This window comes from Gopherus flavomarginatus, chromosome 3, assembly GCF_025201925.1.
Source record: "Gopherus flavomarginatus isolate rGopFla2 chromosome 3, rGopFla2.mat.asm, whole genome shotgun sequence".
Taxonomy (NCBI): Eukaryota; Metazoa; Chordata; order Testudines; family Testudinidae; genus Gopherus; species Gopherus flavomarginatus.
The window spans coordinates 32,727,958-32,753,176 of NC_066619.1; the positions used below are offsets into that span (position 1 = coordinate 32,727,958).

Sequence of the window (25,219 nt, forward strand, 5' to 3'; positions counted from 1 at the left end):
CTGGAGCTGGTAGAGGTGGCAATGTTATCAGTGTCCCTCTCTTCGGCTGCCAGGATTAAGACAAAGAAGATCTGGGGAGATGGTGGGGGTGGCTGCCATGATGGTGACACTCGTGCCAGTAGCCTCCATCTGTTCTGTATTCTTCTCCCAAAGGCTTTATCTTTTAATGACCCCAAAAAGGGAGTGATTGGTGGAATAGCCCATCCCCTAATTATTTTGTCTGCCTAATATCTGACACACCAATTTTGGTTAATTTCTGGTTCTACATCTTCTTTTTCCAGCACAGACCTTGAATTATATTAACTTGGCCCTTTTTTGTTTGGACTAATTTAGTCTCTTCCTGGTTCTCTCTTTCTAGATATGCAAACTGTTTATAAAGTGATAAATGCCAGTTTAACCACTTGAGAAATACAACTGGAGAAGAAGTTGCTAGTCAAAGATAATCTTACCATTTCTAACTGGTGACAACTGAAACAGTGAGAAAATAGATTGTGAGAAAAGGTGAAAGTGTAAAAGAGGAAAGCGTTTGGGAGTGGTGGTGAAGAAAAGACATAGGCTATGCCTATACTACAGCCTAAGTTGGCCTGACTTATGTCACTCGGGGTGTGAATAAACCACTCCCGATCAATATAAATTACACCGACATAAGCACTCGTGTGCACAGAGCTTCTCCCACCAACATAGCTTCTGCTGTTCTGGAGGTGGTTTTATTATGCCAATGGGAGAGCTTTTTCTTGCTGGCATAAAGCCTCTTCACCAAATGTGCTGGAGCAGCGCAGCTGCATCTAGACAGTTGTGCTGCTGCAGTGCTGTACGTGTAGACGTGCCCATAGTGTCTTGGTCATAGCAGAAAGGTTTGAATCACCTGTACATAATTTCCCCAAAAGATACAGTTGGGTAAACAGTTTAAAAGTAACTAAATGACTTAGGCACCTAAGTCCTATTGATTTTCAGTAGGAATGAGGGCTTGTCTACATTAAGAATTCATTCATGCCAAGGTAGGGTGTGAATCTACCCTGTATTAGCTTGCTGCAGACCATCTTTGTGGACACTGCTGACGCACAGTTTGTTAATGTGCTTTGATGCAGTCTTCTTTGAAATGGGATTTAGGAGTTATCTTCCTAAATCTCTTAAACTCTTTTTAAGAGGTCTTACCCACTGTTATATTGGGACAAAGAAATCTGTATCATGTCTCAGATTAAATGTGGAGACTGTCTAACAACAAGTCATTCAGATACGGTAAACTTATCAGACCTTTCACTTTTGGGACCTTTAACTCTTATACTTGCTGTCTGTGAGAGTCTGTGTGTGCTCTTCCTTTGAATCTCTACCCTCTGTACATTTTCAGGAGATAACAGCAGATCAGCTCTTGTTGAAACAATAACACCATTGCTTTTGGTTCTTTTACATGCTGCTCTTGTGGTGTAAACTTGCAGATGCAGTTGTAAAAAACCTCTGCCTTTAATCAAAGTTTCCACTCACCTCTGCATGTTCATAAATGTGTCTAGGGCTGTATCACAAGGATGGGCAATATCTTATATGATATGTTCCTAATTTGGCATTCCTCCTTGCCAATAGGGGAACACAGAATTTGCTGCCCTTTCCAGCCCTTAGCCATCCATTACCAAAAATTTTGTGAGGAAGCATTATATTGGGGAGCCAGGCAACCCACATATTGTTCTGGACAGATTTTTCCGATGTTTCATACAATAGGGAGAAAAAAGATGACAAGTCAAGTATGTTGTGATTGACAGGATAATCACCCTTCTCCGTTCATAAGGCAGGACTCCATAATCATCAGTACATCTTGTCAAGATTTACGTTGTTTAAGTCAGGGGTTCTCAACATTTTTTCTTTGAGCCCCCACCCCCACACATGCTATAAAAACTCCATGGAACATGTTTGCTGCAACTGTTTTTCTGCACATCAAAGCCAGGACCAGCATCAGCAAGCAGGGCAATTGCCCGGGGTCCCACACCACAGGGTCCCTTTGAAGCTAAGTTGCTCAGGCTTCATCTTCAGCCCCCCTTGGCAGGGCTTGGGGCACCGGCTTCAGACCCATGCAGTGAGGCTTTGGCTTTCTGCCCTTGGCCCTAGCAGGTCTAATGCCGACCCTGCTTGGTGGACCCTCTGAAACCTGCTTGTGTCCCTCCAGGAGGCCCTGGACTGCTGGTCGAGAACTCTGGAGTATATGTATATAGTGTCGGAATTCTTATTTAAAAAAAAAGAAGATAGCTTTTTCTCTCATCTAACGTGAAAAAATAAAGGATGAGCTTATGATTCTGTCAGCAACTTGAGAGAGTAATGAGGGTCCTAGTTTTTTTCCTTCTTAAGGGGGAGGGGTATAAGGATGGGAGTCCTGCCACCTCACCTTACTTACCCTCTCCCTGACAACTAATTCTGTCTGGCTCAGCAAAATGCCAGTCCCCCAGCAGCAGCATCCTTTTCCCCTTCCCTATATTAGACCCTAGCTTCTGCAGCACAGAGGATAGGAATAAGACTCTTTCCAAAGCTATGCCTTCCATCTTTGACCAAAATAAGTCAGTGATACACTAGCTCAGATCCCTCCCATATTTGGGGTCGGGAAGGAATTTTCCTCCAGGGCGGATTGGTAGGTGCCCTGGAGGTTTTTCGCCTTCCCCTGCAGCGTGGGGCACGGGTCACTTGCTGGTGGTTTCTCTGCAGCTTGAGGTCTTCAAACCATTTTTGAGGATTTCAATAACTCGGTCCTGGGATAGGGGTTGTTATAAAATTGGATGGGTGGGGTTCTGTGGCCTGGCTTGTGCAGGAGGTCAGACTAGATGATCAGATTGGTCCCTTCTGACCTATGAGTCTATGAGTCTATGAGTCCCTTTCCTAAATATTCTTAGTACGTCTGATAACTTTGTGCTTCTGCTACACTGATGAGTTTCAGATGGGCTTCAGATTCTTTGATGAATTCCAAATGTGGTCAAATTATCATTAGCTAATTTTCACTTATAAAGGGGGATCAGATGAATACTGTTTAATTCAGTTGAAATGTGCATCTCTAACTGTCAAACTTGATACAGACCACTGAATTTCAGAATTAGAATCCTACTAGATATGATGTACAAATCAAGGGCCCAGTACTACCATCAGTTATGCCTGTGTAACAACAGCTGTCGTCAGTGGAAAGTCTACATAGATATTTGAAGGCCAGAATTGGACTTTAATGCTTCATTCTTTGTCTTTCTCAGTGAGACAAAGCCAAATTCTGCTCTTATTTCATTTTGCACTCATCCAAATCTGGGAAATTGACTTCTGTAGAGTTACTCCAGATTTAAACTAGTGTAACAGTATACAAGGTGACCGCATCATCTGTAGCAGGGGTGGCCAACCTGAGCCTGAGAAGGAGCCAGAATTTACAAATGAACATTGCCAAAGAGCCACAGTAATATGTCAGCAGCCCCCCATTCGCTACTCCCTTCCAGCCCCCAGCACCTCCCACATACCAGCAGCTGTGCCAGTCAGCACCCTCCTCGTCCTCCTCGTGCTCCCACCTGCTACAATCAGCTGTTTTGCAGTGCACAGGAGACTCTGGTGGGGAGCGGGAAGGAGCAAGGGCATGGCAGGCTCGGGGGAAGGGGCAAGGGCCTTGGGGGAAGCGGTGGAGTGGTGGCAAGACCTAGGGCAGAGCAGGGAGTTGAGCAGTGAGCACCCCACAACACATTAGAAGTTAGCATTTGTAGCTCAAGCCTCGGAGTCAGCAGCTATACAAAGAGCCTCATATTAACCTCTGAAGAGCTGCATGTGGCTCTGGAGTCACAGGTTGACCACCCTTGATCTATAGGCATTCACTGTAAAAGCATTTATGGATTACAATATTTTTTCCTAAAGGACAATACCTGATACCTTTAAAATGGTATGTTGTAGATCCTTGTAGAGTATAGACAAATATAACTTATTTGGACCTCGTAAAGTCTAATCAAACTATCGGTTTTGTTCTATGATCTTAAACTTCCATTGACTGTTTCTACCTCCCATATGCAATAGAGATATGCAACGATACATTTCCTACTATATTATTAACACTTTGTCAAAAGAAATAATAAAGAAGGAAGATTATCTTAGGTCATGTCACTTCATAGTTTATGGTGTTGTAGGCAATAATAATAATAACAAAATGATGAGTTCTAAGTCATTTAGGTGCTTTTAAAAATTATATACTGTATCCCTAATTAATTATTTTCTAGGTGATTGATTTCCTTGTCTCATGTGACTTTTTATCAGTTTATATTTTTGTTTTTAAAATGAAATGGTTTTAGATTGGAGAAATATTATCAAGTAGAGTTATACAAATCTAGGAAGAAAGAAGGACTTCAGTGAGGCCAGGGTTTCGTGCTGTATTTTTGGGTAGTTTCTATAGAGTCCCATAGATTTCATCCCTATTAAATTCAATAGGATTTTTCCATAAGAGATATTTATTAGTAGTAATAGTATTACTACTTCTGCTACTTGTGTTACTGTGTGCTTAGGAACCTGAATCAGGGACCAAGACCTCCTTGCGCTAAACACTCTACAAAAACAAGAAAAAAGACTGTATCCCAAAGAGTTTACAATCTAAGCATAAAACAAGAGCAAACAGATAGATACAGACAGAAGGTGGAATACAAGGAAACAATGAGACAATATGGGTCAGTATGATAGTGGTCTCAGCATGCAAATGGCCTAGCCGTTTCAAGTTTTTTATAGGCATCATGCCAAAAGAGAGTTTCAAGGAGGAATTTGAAGAAGGACAATGAGGTAGCTCTGCCTGTGTTTGAACTTGGAATGAATTTTGCCAATTTTACACAATTTTTGCAAATAAGTTTCTCCTTTCCTATTACACAGCCAATTTGTTTTTTCCCCAGAAAAAAAAATGAAATTGGTCAAATGTTAAGATACTAAATAAACTCACCAACAAACTGACATTTATCTTCATAGAAAGGAAATATTGAAAGTGAAGCTTTTCACTTTTTTCACAAAAATCGCTGCTTTGTCAATTTTTTTCCTCTCTTTTTTTCATACGGCCTTAGCAGCAGCTTGTGTTTTGGTACAGTACCATGGTAAACATACCATCAGTGGATCATGGAGGCATACAATAGAAGAGAAAAGACCAGATGAAATTCATGGAACAACTTGAGTAACAGCACCATATTTGCACTTAGAATACTATGAAAATGTTGCTGCTAGTAAAAAAATAAAATAAAAACTCTCACCATATTACATTTATCTGCAGGTTAACTACGATGGAGAACTTCACAAGCACCCACAGCTGGAAGCTGATTTGACAGCAGTGAGAGAGATCTATGGGCCTAATGCAGTATCTCTCAGGTACATCGTTTTAGTGGGTAAATTTTTTGTCAGTTCTGTGGCTGGAGAAAGGACATAAAATTGGTAGTCAGCAGCTTAAGTTTAGGGAATCGAAGCTTGTTGGCTATATTCTGGCATGTTTGACATGTTGCAGATAGGTATTTATGCAGGATCGCCATCACAAACTATACAGAGGGTCATAACTAAGGTTACGATTTAGGTATTTTTAGTAAAAGTCATGGACAGGTCACTGGCAATAAACAAAAATTCATGGCCCGTGACCTATCGATGACTTATACTATAAATACCCCTGACTAAATCTTGGGGGGAGGGGGGCACCCCAGAGGTATGCTGCTGGGGGTGACGTCTATGGGGGGTGTCCTGGGGGCCTGTTGCTGAGGGGGTTAGCGGCACCAGCTGCCAGGGGATGCTGAACAGTGGCTGCTCCAGCCGCCCCGGGACCACTGCTCAATCCCCGGGGCCAGCAGGACTGGTCACTACTCGGACAGTTCCTGGAGCCAGCTCTCCGGGGCCGCCTGAGCAGTGGCCGGTGTGGCTGGCTTCAGGGCTGCTCCAGCAGCGTCTGGTGTGGCTGGCTCCAGGGCCGCCCGGAGCAACTGGTTGCAGAGCCACTCCAGCAGCGCCCGCTGTGGCTTATCCCAGGGCCACATGAACAGCTGGCCCTGGAGCCTGCTGCTTGGGCACCCCTGGGGTCAAACACATTGATCACCGCAGAAGTCTTGGAGGTCACGGAAAGTCACGGAATCCATCACTTCCGCAACCTCCGCGACAAACACAAAGCCCTAGTCATAACCTACAGATTTCTAGGGGGATAATTTATATCAACTAACGGAAAGTGAACGAACATTATAATGTAGCAGTGATGATTCTGAGCTCTGCTTTGTAGTGTTGTTGAACTTGCTAACACAGCTGCCTATGCTCAGAACAATTTCTTAAGGCACCATCTTGTAAACATTGAAGTCAGTGAGAGTGTTGCTTTTAACTTTAATGGGGACAAGATTGGGCTGTTATATTTTGATTAAAATTACTGTTAAGCATAATTTCATTCCAAATATTTGTTAAACTATCTTTGCTCTGTCATATAATCCATAATGTTTTCATGAGGTATTATTTTATTATTATTAATAATAATAATAATAATAATAATAATACATTATGACCAGGAGGCAAGATTTAACAGATCTGGTTGCAAAGTGATGGAGAAAATATCACCTTGATAATATGATATGAGACAAGAAATAAAAAACTATACGGGACCTAATAATCATCTTGCATATATTGCATATTGCAATTTCCATGAACCTATATAATATGTTAACTATTTTATTCTAAGAAAAGTGATATTGTTTAAAATGAAGTTGTATGGTGCTACTGAATAACATGCCCATTTAATTTATCAAGTGTACATTTTAATGGCATTTGTTTAATTCCTTGGATGATATTCCTAAAAGAAAAGAAGTCTTCGTTATCTGCCGTTTGAAGTTAAGTGGAAATTCATTCGATTTAAAGGACATTGGAAATTTAAATCCAAGCAGTTGTACATGATTTAAAAAATGAACGAGATAATCATTTAGTTGCCAGACTGTTAAATGCTACACTGTATGAAATTCTGTATACCTTTATAATATGTTCCCTCAGGCACTTAACATTACAACAATGAATATAACCTTTTAAAAATGTTAATGCATTTAATTTATTGAATAATCTGCTTCACTATGGGCTTTGCCATCTCTTAGGGCTCAATTCATTAGAATTTGGTATCTGTGAGTGCTTATGGCATGTGGAAAACTTTTGTGTCTCCTAAGTTCTTCAGCAGTTGACAATATCTAAATATCTTTGGCAACCACAAAATGTAACATTAGGCATTCAGTTTCATCTTCTCCTCTAATCCTAATTCCCTGACTGCACCAAGTCCAACTGACATTGACATTGGGGGCACCCGCTGAATAAGACTATATCGAAGGGCATGTCTACAAGCTGCTTGGAGGGTGCTTTCCAGTGTTGGTAGATAGATGTACACTAGCTCTGCTCCAGCTAGCATGCTAAAAATAGCAATGTGGCTGTGGCAGCACCAGTCACCCAAATACAATCCGTCCTGGCCCCCTAGGTACATACTTGGGAGGTTAGCCTGAGCCGCTGCCCATGCTGCTATGGCCACACTGCTATTTTTCGCATGCTAGCTCAAATAGAGTTTACATGTGTCTGTCTGCCCATTCTGGGAAGCGCACATCCAGCTGCTGTGTAGACGTCGCCTGTGATGGTTACCTCTTCCCCTGCGGTCTAATTATCGATCAACCAGAGAACTTTAAAGGTAAAAACAGGAGTTTCTGCAGACACTAGGCATGCATGGTATTCAGCTCCTCATCACTGAGCTCTGGATGCTAGAGATGGGCAAACCCCTCACACATTGTTTATTTGCCACATGAACCAAAGCCCTCAGAGTCTGTTCACAGTGATTATTGAGGGACCAGCCTCCTGAAGGTTTGTTGGAAAGATCTCAAGAGCTCCAATACCACATCAGGACTGTGGGATGACATGTGCTTCAGCCTCACTGTAGGCTGCGGTAGGAGAAATATTTTCTAGCTCCTGCAACTTTATTAGTGGGAATAGCCCTAAAATCCATTATAAAGGGGGGGGGGGTAGGCTTTAGAGAGCATGAAAATCCCTTGGTTGTACCCTTTTTATCTTCTCTTATTTCATTCAGCTTTTGTGTATTTTGTTGTTTCACCTACATGTTTATTTAATGGTGGGATTTTGCTCAAAGGCCCAGTCCTTCAACACTCACTCACTTGAGTAATATTAGCACTTGGCTAGTCTCGTTCAGTTCCATGGTCTTGCTTGCATAAATAAGCATTGCTCACAGACTGTCAGGATCTGGCCTTTGGTTCTTCAAGCAATTTAATAAAAAATGTGAGACCTTTTGCACTGGTTGCATTGTAATGCATGTTAGTGAGTTTAGCTACTTAGTACACACAGTATTGCAACATCTTAAATTTAAGCCCTTTTCCAGCAGTGAGTTCCGTGAAGCCAATACAGCTTCATAAAGCTCCTCCTTCATCAAGTTCAGGGTCAGGATTTGTGTCTATACGGGGCTGGACTAAGCTGCTGGGTAATTGCCCTGTGGGCTGGTTCCTTCCGTTGTTTGCAAGGCCCGTCTGATGCTGTAGTTTGAAGTATATTGACAAAACATTTTCAAATATTAAAGTTAATTTTTCGGTTTAATTCTTGCATGATTGTCAGTTTATGCAATCTCAGGCCACTGTTAAGTTTAATAGATTGGCAGGGAGGTCTTTCTTACCACCTCTACCTCAGGCTATGGAAGCAGTAGTAAAGGGGTGAAAAGAAAGCTATCCCATTTATGTGTGACAGCAAGCACTGGTCAGTTATGCTTTGAAGAGGGACTGTTTAAGGAAAAAACACAGCTGATTCTGCTCTAAAATAGTGTTCGCTTAATTTAGGTGGAAGAGGAACATAACACAAATTTTATGTCTAATGTATGTGCAAGGTACTTGTTCTAGCATGTATTTTTCAACAGTTCTTTGATATGCTGCGGGAAGGTCACTGAAAGGAGGCAAAACGTGAGAGGGGAATACAAGAGAGAAACCAGCACAAGCAAACCAGTCGCACATTAAATGTAGAAGTTCAAGCACTTTAAAATGCTTACGTGCATGAGTTAAAACTGTGCCTTGGGGAGTCCCACACTAACTGCATGTGGCAGATAACACAAACTAACACTGACCTTGACAACATTACAGGGTAGTCTTCAAGGTTGCGTTATTCTTTAGCAGTTTCTCCAAAATACTAAACAGACACTCAGGGGTTTTGTTTGTTTGTTTGTTTTTTTTGGGGGGGGGGGGAGGGAGTTTTGTCAGATCAACTACACCTGTCACCTTGATCTTAGCTTTTGTCATTTTTCTGAAATAGTTTGTAGACACTCTTTTTAGTAGCTTTCCCAGAGAAGGAGCAGGAGTGTGATTTCTCTCCCCTCTCCCCAGTCCTCTCCACCAAACCTCTGGTTTGTGTTTTGCATCCCTCTTCAGCACATTAGTACCACAGTGGAACTATTTGGCTTTAGAGTGAGGATTTTCAGAGGTGTCTAAATGCAGAGGTCAATGAGAGGCTCTTAGGTACGTTTGTAAGACCCTTAATGTCTTTTTTTATCTTTAGAGATTTAGTTCTTCCTCATTTTAGCATTTAGCACATAAAAATCCAGGCTGTAATCCATAACCCTCTCTGAAATGAAGCTAAAAAATCTATTCAGTCTACTCTTCCTTGAAACTTGTCTCTAGGCTGCCGAGGGTAATGATTGAAATTTGACAAACAGACAAACTTCACATACATGGGAATGCATTAGACACTGTTCAGTTGATGAAAGATCCCATCCCTTGAGCTGTAACAGATCATAAGTAAAGTAAAAATGAAATTAGGAAAATATTACAGAAATCATCTGTGTAACCTTCCTCTCTAAACCAGGGCCACCCAGAGGATTCAGAGGTCCTGAGGTCTTCAGCGGCAGGGGCCCCCGCCACCGAATTGCCGCCGAAGACCCGGCACTTCAGCGGCTGGTCCCTGGGTGAAAGGACCCCTTGCTGCCGAAGACCTGGAGCGGAAGAAGCTCTGGGGGCCTGGGCCCCACAAGAGTTTTCCGGGGCCCCCAGAGCAAGTGAAGGATCCTGCTCCAGGGGCCCTGAAAAACTTTCGTGGGGGCCCCTGTGGGGCCCGGGGCCTGGGGAAAATTGCCCCACTTGCCCCTCCATTTTGGGCGGCCCTGCTCTAAACCGTCTCCATAGACCACTGGAAGTTAAGGTAAGATCCCGCCCTTACTCAAGTGAAAGGGAGTTTGTTATTGACATGAATGGAGCAGAATTGACCCATACTGTTGTCGTGGGTCTTGATCTGTCTGGCCCACATGTGAAGTAAATATAGCACATGGAGCAATAGTGGAGGCAAAACATTTTGGGCATCCATATGAAAGTATTAATCTGCTTACACAGCTTGTGTTCAAGCAATTTTCCTACCCTCTATCAAGAAGCCTAGCATTATGCATTTCATTAGTATTATGCACTTTGTTACTGTTGTACACTTTACTGCTCTCAGAAAAGTGTGCTCAACTTACACAGACTTTAGAAACTTTAAAAACCTAATCAGAGGGCGTCCAGTACTTTTTCAATGATGGTTCCATGTCAGTATAGCTGCTGCTTTGTTCTTGAACACTAGGTAAAGGATTCATTGGGCACTATTACCTTATTCCACCATCCCCACCCCAATAAATTAATTAATTAAAGAAAGAAAGAAAAAGCTGAGCCAATGTCTGAAATCCACTTTTATGGTCATGGTCAAAAGACTTTGCCCATCTTGCTAGCACTCAGAAAACAGAAAAGATACTGGCAAGTAGACCTGAATAATCAGAAAGGAGCCAATTGGTTTCCTTTTTGTCTCCTTATACTAAAGGAGTCAGCTTTTAATATGATGCCCATTATGCATCAGAACTATGGTTTGTGATGAAAATTCTTACATTTTTTTCTTTTTAAGTTTTTTTTTTTCCTAATGAAATCAATACCATTTAAAGGGGCTATAATTTGTTCTGGGTTGGCCAAACAGATGCACCTTACTACTGTGGCACCTGATGGAGAATACAACTTTAAAAAAAAATCCTTTTGTAAAGTAAATTTAGTGTTACACTGATGTTGCTGGAAAATTAGGTACCCTTTTATCTTCAGAGTAGATCCAGAACAAACAACACCTGCTTAGACTTCCCCTTGCTGCCTGACCAATGTGCCCCAGTTCGGTTCTGCGGGGACCAACTTTGTACAATACAGTACAACTCCCACTGAGTTTTATAGAAATCAGTAATTCAAGATGGTGTGCAGTACAGCTGCAAAAAAACTGAGGTATAGATACATGAGGCCAGATGCACTTTTGTAGATTCAGGGAGGCACAAATAGCACCTGCCTGCATCAGCCTGGCCTGCAGTGTTATAGAGGGATTCACCCCAGGGAGGACAAGTGGTTATAATATCAAAGGTTTCCTTTGCCAAGGGGAGCTTTAACCTCCATTGATGTATCCAAAGAAGCTCTCTCAGTGGCAGCTATTAAAGGGAGGAAGTTAATTAGCCTGCTCTCCTGGCTGTCCAGCCAGCATTGCACACTCTCTGAGATGGACTAGACACCTGTAAGCCTTCCAGGACTGGGGAAGTAGTAGGTGCTTTATGCAATTCATAGCAGACTTTCCATTACTAGGAGCCTTATACAAAGATCTTTGCCTGTTTCCGTAGGTGAATCTTATCTGTTATATGGGGAACAAACCCAAGCATTTAAGTGTGAATGATGGTTCAGTTTCTGTTCCTGTTCAGTCTTTATCAGTTGTGATGCTGTTTGTAGCAGAGTGAATACCTTGTTTACTGAGAACTGGAATGGATTCAAATGCTTCATTACCCAAAGGCTGTCATTTCATTGCGACCATCAGTTGTTAATGGCTTTTGGTCACTGCAAACCAAATGTGAACCAGTGACCTAGAGGTAAATAGCTGTCATTTACCCAGTGTTGTCCATTACAGAGTATCTTATTACAATTCCCTTGAGCTGTGCAACTCCTCAAATGTGATTATCTGTGTTATTGAAGGCTTGGAGTATTATTTACAGAGGCTGTTAGTTGATCCCTTTCAATACAGCAAAAAGTCACCCATTATGGAAAAGTTCACTTCACCCAGTTAAATATGAACTTTAATATCCATCACTGGTTTTATTCTTAATAAGGTCTCTCCTTTTATAGGTGCTCTTGGGCTGAACAGTAGCTGGAAAGTAATATAATTCTTTACTTTCAGGGAATATGGAGCCATTGATGATGTAGACATTGATCTGCATATTGATGTTAGCTTTCTTGATGTAAGTAATCTAATCATATAATTATATAATGAACATTAATAGCCATTTAATTCTGTCCTATGTGAGATTCTGTCAGAGATTTCCCGTCTTTGGATTCTTGATCTTTACAAGCTCCTGTCACATTATTGATTGCTACTCAGTTCTGAGTGGAAACATTTTCTTGTCAATCTGCAAACTCATTACTAACGTATTTTTAGCTATTTATTTACTACATTCATATAGAATTGCCTTGGGAATAAACAAAAGGGCAATCTACATGATCATAATGGTCCCTTCTGGCTTTGGAACATATGCTTTTCTGAACTGAGGCAAAGGCAGTACATTGCTTTTTTTGCTGCCATAGGGCCTTAGCTTTATGGAACCACATCATATGCTCCCAGAGGGAAGACAACCTAGGATGAGTTTCACCTTGCATAGTTTGCCACCAGTGCTCCCTGCTAGGAAAAGTTTTAAGTGGCAAAGGATGTAGATAACAGTGCTGCCCAGCCTCCCCTTCTGCCTGGAAACATAATTCTTCTTCGAGTGCAATCCCTGTGGGTGCTCCACTTCAGGTGTTGGTGCGTCCTAGCACCGTCAATCAGAGATTTATGGTAACAGTGTCCATGTGGGTCATGCATGCCCAGTAGGTGTCTTGCAGTGCCATTGATGTCGTGTCCAGTGTGTGTACGGCCCGAGCCTTCCAGTTCCTTTAGTTGGTTAGGCAATTATAAAGTTGTATTTAGTGTTAGTGTTATTTTTATTAGAATTTTTTTTTTTTTACTTCTCCTGGTTTTACCCTCTCTGTAGTTTCCCCACAGCGGGGTTGGTTAACTGTTCAAGATGCTGGCTCCCAGGCTTTCAATAATGCAGCTCCTGCCACAAACCAATGTCTGTTTCTGATGGCCACTCCTTGTGTGTCTGATGTCTCGGTGAGGTGCATATCCCACAAAAATGCACCCACTGTAGCAACCTGAAGGCGAGAGCCCAGCGCAACCGGGATCTCCGCCTCAAAAAGATCTTGATGGAGAAATCTCTGCAACCAGAGATGGACCACCGGCCTCCTATCTGGGCGCCTTTCCCTTCAGGGACAGGAGACATGCCTTCCTCTAACAGACCAAGGAGGAGGGTACAGACGTCTCTGCAGAAAGCACCGCAGAAACATAGGCAGTCTTCTGCCAGGTCGCTACCCCCGAGCCGACACATGCTCTTTGTACAAAAAGTTTACTCCTTGGCGACATTACAATTCAGAGTCGCCAGTTATTCTGCTCTATTAGCAAAATATGATTATGATAACTATAGGATATTGAGCTCTTTCACTGAGGAGCTTCTGGATGAGAAATGAGCACAATTCAAGGCCATTCTAAACAAAGGTCAACTCATTGCGGAAACAGCTCTCCAGGAGTCTTTGGACATCACAGATACAGCAGCCAGAACCACGACCATGGCCGTAGAAGTGATGCACCAAGTGTCCTGGTTGCAATCCTCAGGCATTCCCTTGCCATCCGGACCTGCTGTCTCAGAACAACAGTTACACTCTTCACCCCAATCCGGAGAAACTCCACCTTCAAGCATGGCTTCTGCATGGGTCCACCATGGGAAACTAGCCTGCTCGGAATAAGTCAAACACGTATTACTAAACAGCAGGAAAGTGACCACATGTAATACATTTACTGAGCACTGTGCTATCACTGAAGACTCTAGGGCTGACACCATAGTTGGCTTTAACTGTACTTACCTCTGCGACTCAAATGAACCTAATGTCTCTCCTGCCTTCTGAGAGGCACTTCTTTACAGTCAGCTGAAGTGGAGCACCCACAGGGACAGCACTCGAAGATGAAGAGAAGATTACTCACCTGGTGCAGTAACTGAGGTTTTTCGAGATATGTGTCCCTGTAGGTGCTCCATTACCCACCTTCCTCTCCTCTACCTTAGAGTTCGCCATTAGGACTCTGCAGTAGAGAAGGAACTGGAGGGTTTGAGTCGTGCATGTGCTAGACATGTCACCAACAGCACTGCAAGATGCCTACTGTGCATGCACAATCCGCTTGGACATTGCTACCATAATTCTCTGATAGATGGTGCTGGGACGCACCGACACCTGAAGTGGAGCACTCACACAGACATATCTCTAAGAACCTCAGTTATTGCACAAGGTGAGTAACCTTCTCTTTCTCTTTTCATTATTTTCTCACTTTGCTATCACATCTGTGCAATAACCTCCCTTTACAAGGGTGAAAGTTAATGATTCTAGGAATAGTATTAGCATCTGTACTGATATAATTTCCCCAGGTAAACTTGCTACACAGGATGGTTCTATCTGCCCCGAACCTTCATGAATACCTGACTCTCCTGTGATAGGATTTCTTTAGTCTCACGGCAAGGGGGAATATGCCATCTGGTTTCTTCTAGCCCTCTACTGTGGGGCCAGTTGTATTTCCCACCCTTTTCACTCTTTTTGCTCTCCTCTTGAGCTAGTATCTCCTAGTGGATGGAGCAGAGCCCAGGAGTGGGCAAACAGATGAAAATAATAGCTTAGATGAGTACATTCCATTGAATATTTCACCAGCACAAGGGTTGACTGACAAAACATAAACAGTTCCTGACGATGACTAATGATTTTTGTTGTTTTTCTTTTTCTCTGGAATCAGGAAGAGATTGCTTTGGCTTGGGATGTAATCCGCACAGAGCCTATAATAGTGCGATTGCACTGTTCACTTACACAGTACTTAAATGGTCCAGGTTAGTCACATTTGCATTTTTCCTGTGCTGTGTACAATGTCTTAGTTCTGAGCCATGTGTAGGGTAGCAGATATACGTGTTCATTGCTAAAGCCCCAATTCTGAAAATATATCTGCACATGTTTAACTTTACTATCGTGAATGGTCCTAGTGACTTCAAGTTAATCCTCTACATAAGTGTTTGCATGGTCAATATTAAGGGTATGTCTACACTGCCTTGGAGTTTGGACTAAAAGGGTGTTGACAGCAGTTCACACCGAAGTGCTGTGCTATAACTCCCCTGTGTGGACACTGTGGATGTGAATGTAAAAGTCTTGGGTTTGCACCTCTTCAAAGAGGACTACATTAGTGCGGACTCGGACCTTCATGTTCATGCCCCTAGCATCCACATGGAGGAGTTACAGTACAACACTTTCATGTGAACTGTTATTCACACCCACTGAGGCTTCCAGTCCTGGCTCTCAGTTCAGATCTATGTCTGTGGGAGAATTCTGCCCCTGAACGATTAAGATATTTTTCTGATCATGATTTGTCTGGGAAAAATACCCTAGTAAGCCATTTCTTAGGGAGTACATTGTCTGCAGCTGCTTTCTGCAAGCTGTGTTCTGTTCATTGTATCAGTACCTTATTTATGCTTGGCTTAGTGTCTTGTTTCACTACATCTTACTATTTGAATATATTTTTTTATAAATGTTCATGTGTTTATTTGTTGCAAACAGCTATTGTAACTTTGTTAACATTTATTATTGTGTTAGCCAACTCCAATATGAAATCAAAATTCTCACACACTCAGCAACAGAGGTTGAACTTTGCAAATCCTTATCCAGCTGGATACGTTCTAGCAAGACCATAAGTGACAATAAAACTTCTGCACTCGTGACAAGGTTAAAACAGGAATTATAGGCCCCAATCCTGCAGCTAACTTTGTGCAGGAGCACCCTTGAGCCTGTATGCAGTCAATTGCTGGATCAGGGCGAGAGACAGGTGCTTTGCCATTATTGATGTTATGAGTATAATGCAGTTTTCTGCTGGTGATTTTCAGTAAAAAAGAAAAATGAGCTCAATATCACATATTAATATATGAAGAAACTCTCTCTCTCCTCAACCTTTCCCCATGAAACACTGTTCAGAGTAATAACTTGTTATTACCTTATGGTATGTATATCTTTCCTTTTGTGTCTGCTGTTCACTGATGGAAGAAACAGATGTACCATATGCTCAAAGGGAGGCTGGCTGCTGTTTCAGATGTGTTATACAGAATACAAGTGTTTTGAAACTTCTGTTCTTATTTAGTACCTAGCCAAATTACTACCAATGTGCTCTTTTCCATTTTTTATGAGTAGTATGGAATTTTTTATATTGAAAAGATACCTCTAGGTTCCTGTTTTGGGAATATATGGAAAAAATAAATATATGTTTTCTTTGCAAGATTGCCCAACATGTGGCATTATAAGATCCTGTTTTCACTTGCATATAATTTTGCCAACTTTAACTGCTTAAGGTGAATATACGCTGCATATATATTTAAAAAATGCCAAAACAAAACCCATTTAGTAGACTGTAGTTTATGGACAGAAATAGATATTTTTCAAGAATTCATTTATCTGTACTATGATGAGTACTTGCAACAATATTAGGAATGGGAGCAATGGATTTTCCATACTAAATGATATCACTGGTCCATCAGGCATAGGTGCTGGAACTAGGAGTGCTGGGAGTGCTGCTGCACAGCACCCTCACTATACAAATTGTTCCAGCTCCACTGCCATCAGGTCTGGTATCCTCCTTCTGGCAGTGTCCATTACCGGATGTTTAAAAGGAAATGAAATGCACTGTGGCAATTCTGAAATGCAGCACATCCCATGCTAATTGTGTGGAAAAGGGCTCCTGAACCCTTCAGGAAATCGAGCAATCATCTTATGCTCTGAAATATGAGATTTAGCTACACTTTAGGAATTATAAATCTAAATACATTGTTACTGCTAATCACATTACCCATCCCATTTGAAAATCCAACCACAGTTTGTCTCAGAAAGATTAAACAGCATTTAAATAATAGCACTGCGCAAAAGGATAAAAAAATCAACAGATGTTTCTTTGAAAGAAAGGAAATTTGAGGGAGATGGAAGATATGTTTTGAATGAAACAATCATTCTAAAGAGCACCTGGCAAACAGTGGCATTTCAGATTAGAACTGGCATTTTTATTGCCTTTTTAAAAAAATAATGATCAGAATAACATATGCTTAAAAATCACGATTTCATTCTGATAAAAGTTAACTTCAAATATTGAGCCAAATCTTTAGGATCTCTTTTTTTTCAGTGTAATCGTTATAGTTCTTTTCTTTTCTTACCATAATGAAATGCATTTGTTTGGATGACATCAATGTTTGTAATATATGCTGGTTGTTATCCTGCCTCAAAGAATTGAGATTCCTTCAATAAGTGCTTGGTGCCATCTGCCATTTCAATCTAGTAAATGTTACAAAAGAATTTTGGTAATACTAGAACTGGACGCTTGTTTCCAGCCTCCATATGTTATGTTTTCAAATATCAGAGCCAATAAATATGGGCATATTGATGGTGGGAATGGGATGAAGACATCTGTATCCTATCACATAAATGATGAAATCTGAGCTTCCTTGATGAAAGTTCAGAACAGTCATTGTCTATTGGGATTCATACATGATGCAGTCAGATGACAAGCTCCCTGGATCTTTTACTGAAATGCCTTCAAAAAACAAACCCTACAGATAAAAGCAATTGGTAGGTTTTCTTTACATTCTAAGAGATAAAGACAGGGAACAGATAAATGTCTGAGTAAGTTTGACCGTCTCTGCATGCTGACAGATTGGGCTAATTCTACTGTCCTATAATAGTTCAGGGGAACTTGAATAAATTAAATTTTCCTACAGAAAATATTCTTTTTTTAACTTCTGCAGCAAAAATATTCCAGATCTCCTACACTTTTAAAAAGTTCTGGAATGAGCATTGGGTAGGAAGGCCTCTCAGAGAGAAAACACTTTGCTCCAGAAAATATGATGTGGTGCTGATGAGATACTAATGGATCTATGGCACGTCCTTTTTGTGGAAGAGCCTAATTCTACCCTCAGTCAGTCTGGTGTGAAAATGGAAATATTGTTGATTTCAGTGAGGTTGCTTTGCATTTACATGGTGTAATTGAGGGCAGAATTTGGTCCAAAGTCTCAAAGGGCTTTTAAAGAATAGTAAACAGTAAGTAAAGAAAGGCAAATAATGGAACCTCCACTTCCCCACCAAAAAGAGATTAAAATGAGTAAGTAAATCAGTAAATCTTTTGAAGGTGAGGGAGGGTAATGCTCCCTGCAAAAAGAGATTTAAAAGACTAGAACCGTTTACTTGGAAATGAGATGGCTATGGCTGGAATTGGTTTGCTGAACAGAGTGGGCCAATACTCTGAAGTGATACTCAGGTGCTTGGCTGGCTGGTTCTTGCTCACATGTTCAGTTTCCATACTGGCTGAGGCAAGAGTACCGCCCTCACTATTGTTTCCATGGTGTTTCCCAAGTATAAATTAGCACAGAATATTGCCTGTAGATATCAAACCACTAATAGAATAAGTAGGTCTCTGTGATAGCCTGTACTAGCATGGCAATTCCTATTTACACATATCATAAATATTGCATTTTCTGCAGTACCCACCGTGGATGTATTTCAGATCTCTACTAAGGAAAGATTTGGGTTGGGACATCAGCTGAAAAAGTAAGTTCTGGAAGAAATTTAATATGATCTTGCTTAATGCATTATTGTTACAATCATCTTACATTAGCTCTTGCATTGGGTCAAGACACATTTAATAACAGGGTTGTAGTTCTCTTTGGGCCAAATGGCTCCTAACTGCCTTTTCAGTTAAAAAGTCCACTTACTCCTTTCAAATTGTTTTGACAGTGCTGACAAATAAGAGGTAATCCCTGTAAATGTTCCTCTTGCCATTTACTGCAGTTTTATAAACTGTACTGTCTAAAGTGTGTGAAATCAAAGAGGATGCAGCTAAGAATCATAAAATCGTAGGACTGGAAGGGATCTCGGAAGATCATCTAGTGCAGTGGTTCTCAAAGCCAGTCCGCCACTTGTTCACGGAAAGCCCCTGGCGGGCTGGGCCGGTTTGTTTACCTGTTGCGTCCGCAGGTTTGGCCAATCGCATCTCCTACTGGCCGTGGTTCACCGCTCCAGGCCAGTGGGGGCTGCGGGAAGGGCAGCTAGGACGTCCTTCGTCCTGCGCCGCATCTTGCAGCCCCCATTGATCTGGAGTGGTGAACCGCGGCCAGTGGGAGCTACGATCAGCTGAACCTGCAGATGCAGCAGGTAAACAAACCAGCCCGGCCCGCCACGGGCGTTCCCTGAACAAGCGGCGGACTGGCTTTGAGAACCACTGATCTAGTGTAGTCCCCTGCACTCATGGCTGGACTAAGTCCCATCTAGACTATGTTTTATTTCATATGGCAACTTAGATTTTAAGCTCTATGAGACAGGCAGCCTGTTATGTAGAGTGCCTAGCACAATGGGGCTCCTATCTGCGAGGGGTGACTTTGAGCTTCTACCACAAAGAATACTTGGGCACTGATTTTCTGAGGTCAGTAAAGCAGAGTAGATGAAACGATTTAGCAGTTTCATGTAGCCAGTTCAAGACTTAGTTCAGTTTAGTTAAAATTCTGACGTTTCATCTTTTTGCAAATTCTCATTATTAATATGAATAATTAATATGAATAATTACTATTAATAAAATGACAAGAATATAAGTTTAAGGATACATCTACACAGCAAGAACAGCTCTGCAGGCTTATATCCCAGGTCAACTGACTTAGCTCGAAGTGCTTGCACTGCAGGACTAAAAATAGCAGTGCAGACATTCAGGCTCAGGCTGGAGCCCTGGGCTGGAAACACTCCACCCTTGCCAGGTTTCAGAGCCTAGGACTCTGACCCCCAGCATCTACACAGTTATTTTTAGCCCTGAAGCATGAGCACAAATCAGTTGACCTGGTCTCTTAGAGTTGCTGCTGTGGGGAATTTTTTGCTGTGTAGATGTACCCTAAACATCTACACCTTTAAAAAAAAGAAAAAAGAAAAAAAACGGCAGTTTAGTTCCATAAAGAAATCTTTTGCTGGTAGGTTTAAAGAACCAATCAGAAATAATTAGCACAGTGCTTTAATAACCTTGCAGATTAGCATTATTAAAAATCTGTGCAGTAATTTGAAATTGAGAAAAAAGTAATCAGTTCCTAATATTACATTTCATTCCCTATAGTACCCGTGAGCTGTACATTAGATAGTCTTTACAAGAGGCATACACAATGCATTTTTGTGTAATACATTTTGTCAGGCAGAGGGGAGAGATCTGTGATTGTACATCTATATAACTATGCAGTTAAATCAAAAATTTTAAATCAGTTAAATCAACAATTTTAAATAGCCATAGGTCTCATGGCCCCTTATCACTTTTGAGAGCAAGAAGATCTTCGTCTTTTGAAAATCAATGAAATAGCCAGTTAAGCCAGCACTACGATCTATTTTAACAGTACCCCCCATGCATCTCAAACCTAAATGCTCACAGTTTCTGCATCTCTATAACAAAGATACTTTCACGTCTTTCATCTTTGATATGTATATGATGTATACTTATATTAATAACACTGTCATTTTTTAAAGAGCCAAGTACTGGCCTCAGTCCATGCATGTGACTATCAAGTTCTTCATTTAGAATGAGGCCACTACATGGCTTTAAGTGATGAATATGCAGGTATTAGCTTTACAATTACTGTGACTTGGCTATGATTGTCTTTTCCTCCTTTACAGAATAATGCAGACATTTGTTACACAGCAGTGGAAAAATAGCAAAGAAAAATCAAATTGTACGCACAATAAGAAAGTGTCTGAGAAAAAGGTGAAATCCCCTCTGCACATCTTTTCTACATTGCGCAGGTAATACCAGGCTAAATGCTTTTATTATCACATGCTGTTCAGATTCCACAGCATACTTTAGATTTAGCAGTTTCGCAGAAATGTTAAAGCCGCAAAGAATCCTGTGGCACCTTATAGACTAACAGACGTTTTGGAGCATGAGCTTTCGTGGGTGAATACCCACTTCCTCAGATGCATGTAATGGAAATATCCAGGGACAGGTATATATATGTGTGCTAGCAAGCAAGCTAGAGATAACGAGGTCAGTTCAATCAGGGAGGATGAGGCCCTGTTCTAGCAGTTGAGGTGTGAAAACCAAGAGAGGAGAAACTGGTTCTGTAATTGGCAAGCCATTCACAGTCTTTGTTCAATCCTGATCTGATGGTGTCAAATTTGCAGATGAACTGAAGCTCAGCAGTTTCTCTTTGAAGTCTGGTCCTGAAGTTTTTTTGCTGCAGGATGGCCACCTTAAGGTCTGCTATAGTGTGGCCAGGGAGGTTGAAGTGCTCTCCTACAGGTTTTTGTATATTGCCATTCCTAATGTCTGATTTGTGTCCATTTATCCTTTTCCGTAGAGACTGTCCAGTTTGGCCGATGTACATAGCAGAGGGGCATTGCTGGCATATGATGGCGTATATTACATTGGTGGATGTGCAGGTGAATGAACCAGTGATGGTGTGGCTGATCTGGTTAGGTCCTGTGATGGTGTCGCTGGTGTAGATATGTGGGCAGAGTTGGCATCGAGGTTTGTTGCATGGATTGGTTCCTGAGCTAGAGTTATTATGGTGTGGTGTGCAGTTACTGGTGAGAATATATTTCAGGTTGGCAGGTTGTCTGTGGGCAAGGATTGGCCTGCCACCCAAGGCCTGTGAAAGTGTGGGATCATTGTCCAGGATGGGTTGTAGATCCTTGATGATGCGTTGGAGGGGTTTTAGCTGGGGGCTGTATGTGATGGCCAGTGGAGTCCTGTTGGTTTCTCTCTTGGGTTTGTCTTGCAGTAGGAGGCTTCTGGGTACACGTCTGGCTCTGTTGATCTGTTTCCTTATTTCCTCGTGCGGGTATTGCAGAAATGTTGACTTTTCTCCAAAGAGAAGTATTTTGTTAATATCTTACCTCTTGGGTCTTGTTCCCTCACCTTGTATGATTTCAAGAACTAACTAGGAACTACAGCAGTTTCCAAGATTATTCCGGGACGGGGGGGGGGGAGAGGAGCGTTTTCATGTCCTACCCTCTAAAAGACCCTGACTCATCTAGAACTGGAATTCACTCATTGTATACTGTTAAACTTGGCTGTGTGCACTATTATTAGTTTAGTAGGCAGACTGTTATTTTATTAGCCATAGTTCAGGCTAAAATTTTGTCATGGTTATTTTTAGTAAAAGTCACGGACATGTCACAGGCAATAAACAATAAATTCACAGAAGACATGACCTGTCTGTGACTTTTGCTGCTGCAGCTCCATGGTTTCGCTCAACACCGTGATGGCTGGGAGCTGCGGGGTTCCCCCTCTGCCCACGGTGGGTGGGAGCTGCAGGGTGAACATATTTGCCAAATTGAAAACGGGACATCCCAGCCACTCGCCTGAGTCGTTATTCCTCCCTCCCACACACACACATGAGGCTGTCGACCATTGCTGGAACCCTGTGGAGGGCCCCCCTCAGGAGTCTGTCACCTGTTGCTGGAGCTTTGCAGGGCGCCCCCATCACTGCTGTAGCCTGACACTGGAACCATGTCAGGTTCCTGCTGGCCGAGTCCGGCAGTCCCTGGGTCTGAAGCAGAGAATGTCAGGGAGGTCTCTAGAAGTCAGGTTCCATGACTTCCATGACCTCTGTGACATAAATGTAGCTTTAGCCATATTATCCTGCTAGTTTTATTGCTGTCCAAGTTTGTTTTCCATAATTGTATTTTTCTTCACTTTCATAAAAAAATGTGTATGATATTTCAAGGAGTAGGGGCCTGATTTTCAGAGGTGCTGTGCAGTGACACCTCCTATTGACTTCATTTGGAAGCATCTATGCTCAGCACCTCTGAAATTCAGTCACCAGGACTGGAAAGGCCCAGTCCTGGAGGTATTTATACACATGAATAACTTTCCTCATGTGAATAGTCTTTTGAATCCCATTGAGTTCATACTACCATGTGTAAAGTTATTCATGCACTTAAGTGCCTCTGTGTCTTCCAGGAGTGTAGTTCATCTGATGTAGCACTTTCTCCTATTTTAGGGGGGTTGGCTGATCACCTCCTCTTTGGGTTTGGGTGATCGTTTGAGCATCTCTGGTGCTTGATGAATTTCTTGTATTCTAAGTTTCACATGTAACAGTGAGTGGTACAACAGACCCAGACTGGCGATGGGTTGGATACTGTATCCATACAGAGGTGTTGAAGTGTATTTATATTTACAGGAAGTAAAAGAGGGAGATGGAATTGTGAGCCAGAGGCTTTCGCACTCTGTAACAAACATTCACACAAAGTGTAGCATTTCAAAACACATACACACACTCTCTCTCTCTCTTACACTTCCTGTGGTTTGGGTTTATTCACAAATTGAATACAAAAGCCAACCCAATCTTTCTCCCCTAGACTCAGCTGCAGCTAAAATTCCTCTCCAAAGACAGTTTAGCCCATACGCTAAGCCTCCTTTCTTTGTTAAGAGTATCATTCCCATCTCCCTTATATCCATGATGGTAATGAATCATTTACAAGAGTGAGTCAGCACATTCACTGAACATTTTCCAGCAGGATCACCATTTGCTAACAGTATGGGTAAACACTGCCAGCCTGTTAAAGGGATGTTTTCCCTTGGGATTTCATTTCTCTTCTTTTTGAGCAAACCAAAAAGGTTTCACTTTGATATAAGAATGGAAAAATGATTCAAGAAGATTCAATTTTGCCTAATATCAGATCTCTTTGTACAAGGTAAACAAATTTTAATTTTAGAAAAAATGATTCAGATCATATAAATGTTGCTTCATCTGTGCCTTGATTCTTTGTTTTCTTGATATATATATTAGGCCTGATTACCCTCTTACATTACGCTGCTGCCAATCAGGAGTACACTGAAGTAAAACCACTTGAAGTGAGAAGAGAATCAAGCCAAATTGTCTTTTACAAAATAATCAGATTATGGGAGGGGGGAGGTTTATTTGTTTTTTTTTTTTTTTTTTTTTTTAAGAATTGTTTCGGTTGAGATAAATGTGAGTGACTGGATACAAGCTTCTGGAGCAGTTAAAATTCTAAGAGCCCATTATATCCTGCAATTGATCTGCATGCAAAACTCCTCTGGCTTGTGGTATCCAGAAATTAGCATGGTTTGAAAGAAGCATGCTATAACAATTGTGCAAGAGACGTAGATTTACCCTTTTGATTGAAGAAGTCTGTTGCTCCGTGTGAAAAATATGGCCATGATTTTCAAAAATAGATGCCTAAGTAAGTGGCCTGAACTTAGGAGCCTAAATTTAGGCACCTATTTTTTTTAAATCATCTATAGCTAGTCAGATACACAGATATATGACTAATTATATAATTTTAGGAATAAAATCTGTATACAAATTTGCATAATCCATCATCACTCTTTCTTCTGCGTTAAACAGATATTTTTTTAAAAATACCTTGTTTATATGTATATTTATATGTAAAATTGTGTGTTTATTGTTTCATGGAGTTTTTTATTGTTCCTGTACTAGGTTTTCCCCTTATTTATTTTTAAGGTCGCCAAGTTATCCTCCACCTGGCTGTGGCAAAAACAAATCAAAACTGAAATCTGAACAAGATGGCATCTCCAAAACTCACAAGCTGCTGAGAAGGACTTGTTCTAGCACGGTTAAGTCTGAGGATGTTTGTGCCACAAAGTCTCACAGAACTTTTGGCCGTTCATTGTCTAGTGATCCTAGGGCTGAGCAGACAATGGCTATTAAATCGCACAAACTGTTGAATCGTTCTTGCTCAGCAGCTGTCAAGCAAGAAGAATGCATCACTCTAAAGCCCCAAAAACTCCTAAGCAGATCATGTTCCGGGGATCCTCGATGTGAGCACAATAGCACCTTGAAGCCTCACAAACTTTTAAGCAGGTCTTATTCCAGTAATCTTAGAATGGAAGAATTAGATGGACTGAAGAATCACAAGTTACTCAGCAAATCTTACTCCAGTGCCCCTAAGTCATCCAAAATGGAGTTTTTCAAAGAACCCACCATAGCAGAGGGCAGGAGGCTCTCTCTTACCTCAGGGCTTATTGGTATCTTAACGCCATCTTCCTCATCACCTTTGCAAGCTGCTGTGCGTAATAATCATTATTTTTTCTGTTTGTTTGTTTTTCCTCTTGCTTGTTTTTTTAAAATAGATTCATATCCAGG

General features: G+C 41.5%; 1 protein-coding gene across 1 annotated transcript in view; it reads left to right on the forward strand.

The window, feature by feature from the left end:
- PARP8 (poly(ADP-ribose) polymerase family member 8) overlaps window positions 1–25,219 on the forward strand; it is a 190,795-nt gene that overhangs the window by 108,211 nt on the left and 57,365 nt on the right. Inside the window, exons 7-12 of the mRNA XM_050946920.1 lie at window positions 5,240–5,334; window positions 12,157–12,217; window positions 14,845–14,935; window positions 18,608–18,674; window positions 20,766–20,891; window positions 24,578–25,142. Coding sequence (XP_050802877.1) covers window positions 5,240–5,334; window positions 12,157–12,217; window positions 14,845–14,935; window positions 18,608–18,674; window positions 20,766–20,891; window positions 24,578–25,142 — 1,005 coding nt within the window. The remainder of the gene's footprint in view (window positions 1–5,239; window positions 5,335–12,156; window positions 12,218–14,844; window positions 14,936–18,607; window positions 18,675–20,765; window positions 20,892–24,577; window positions 25,143–25,219) is intronic.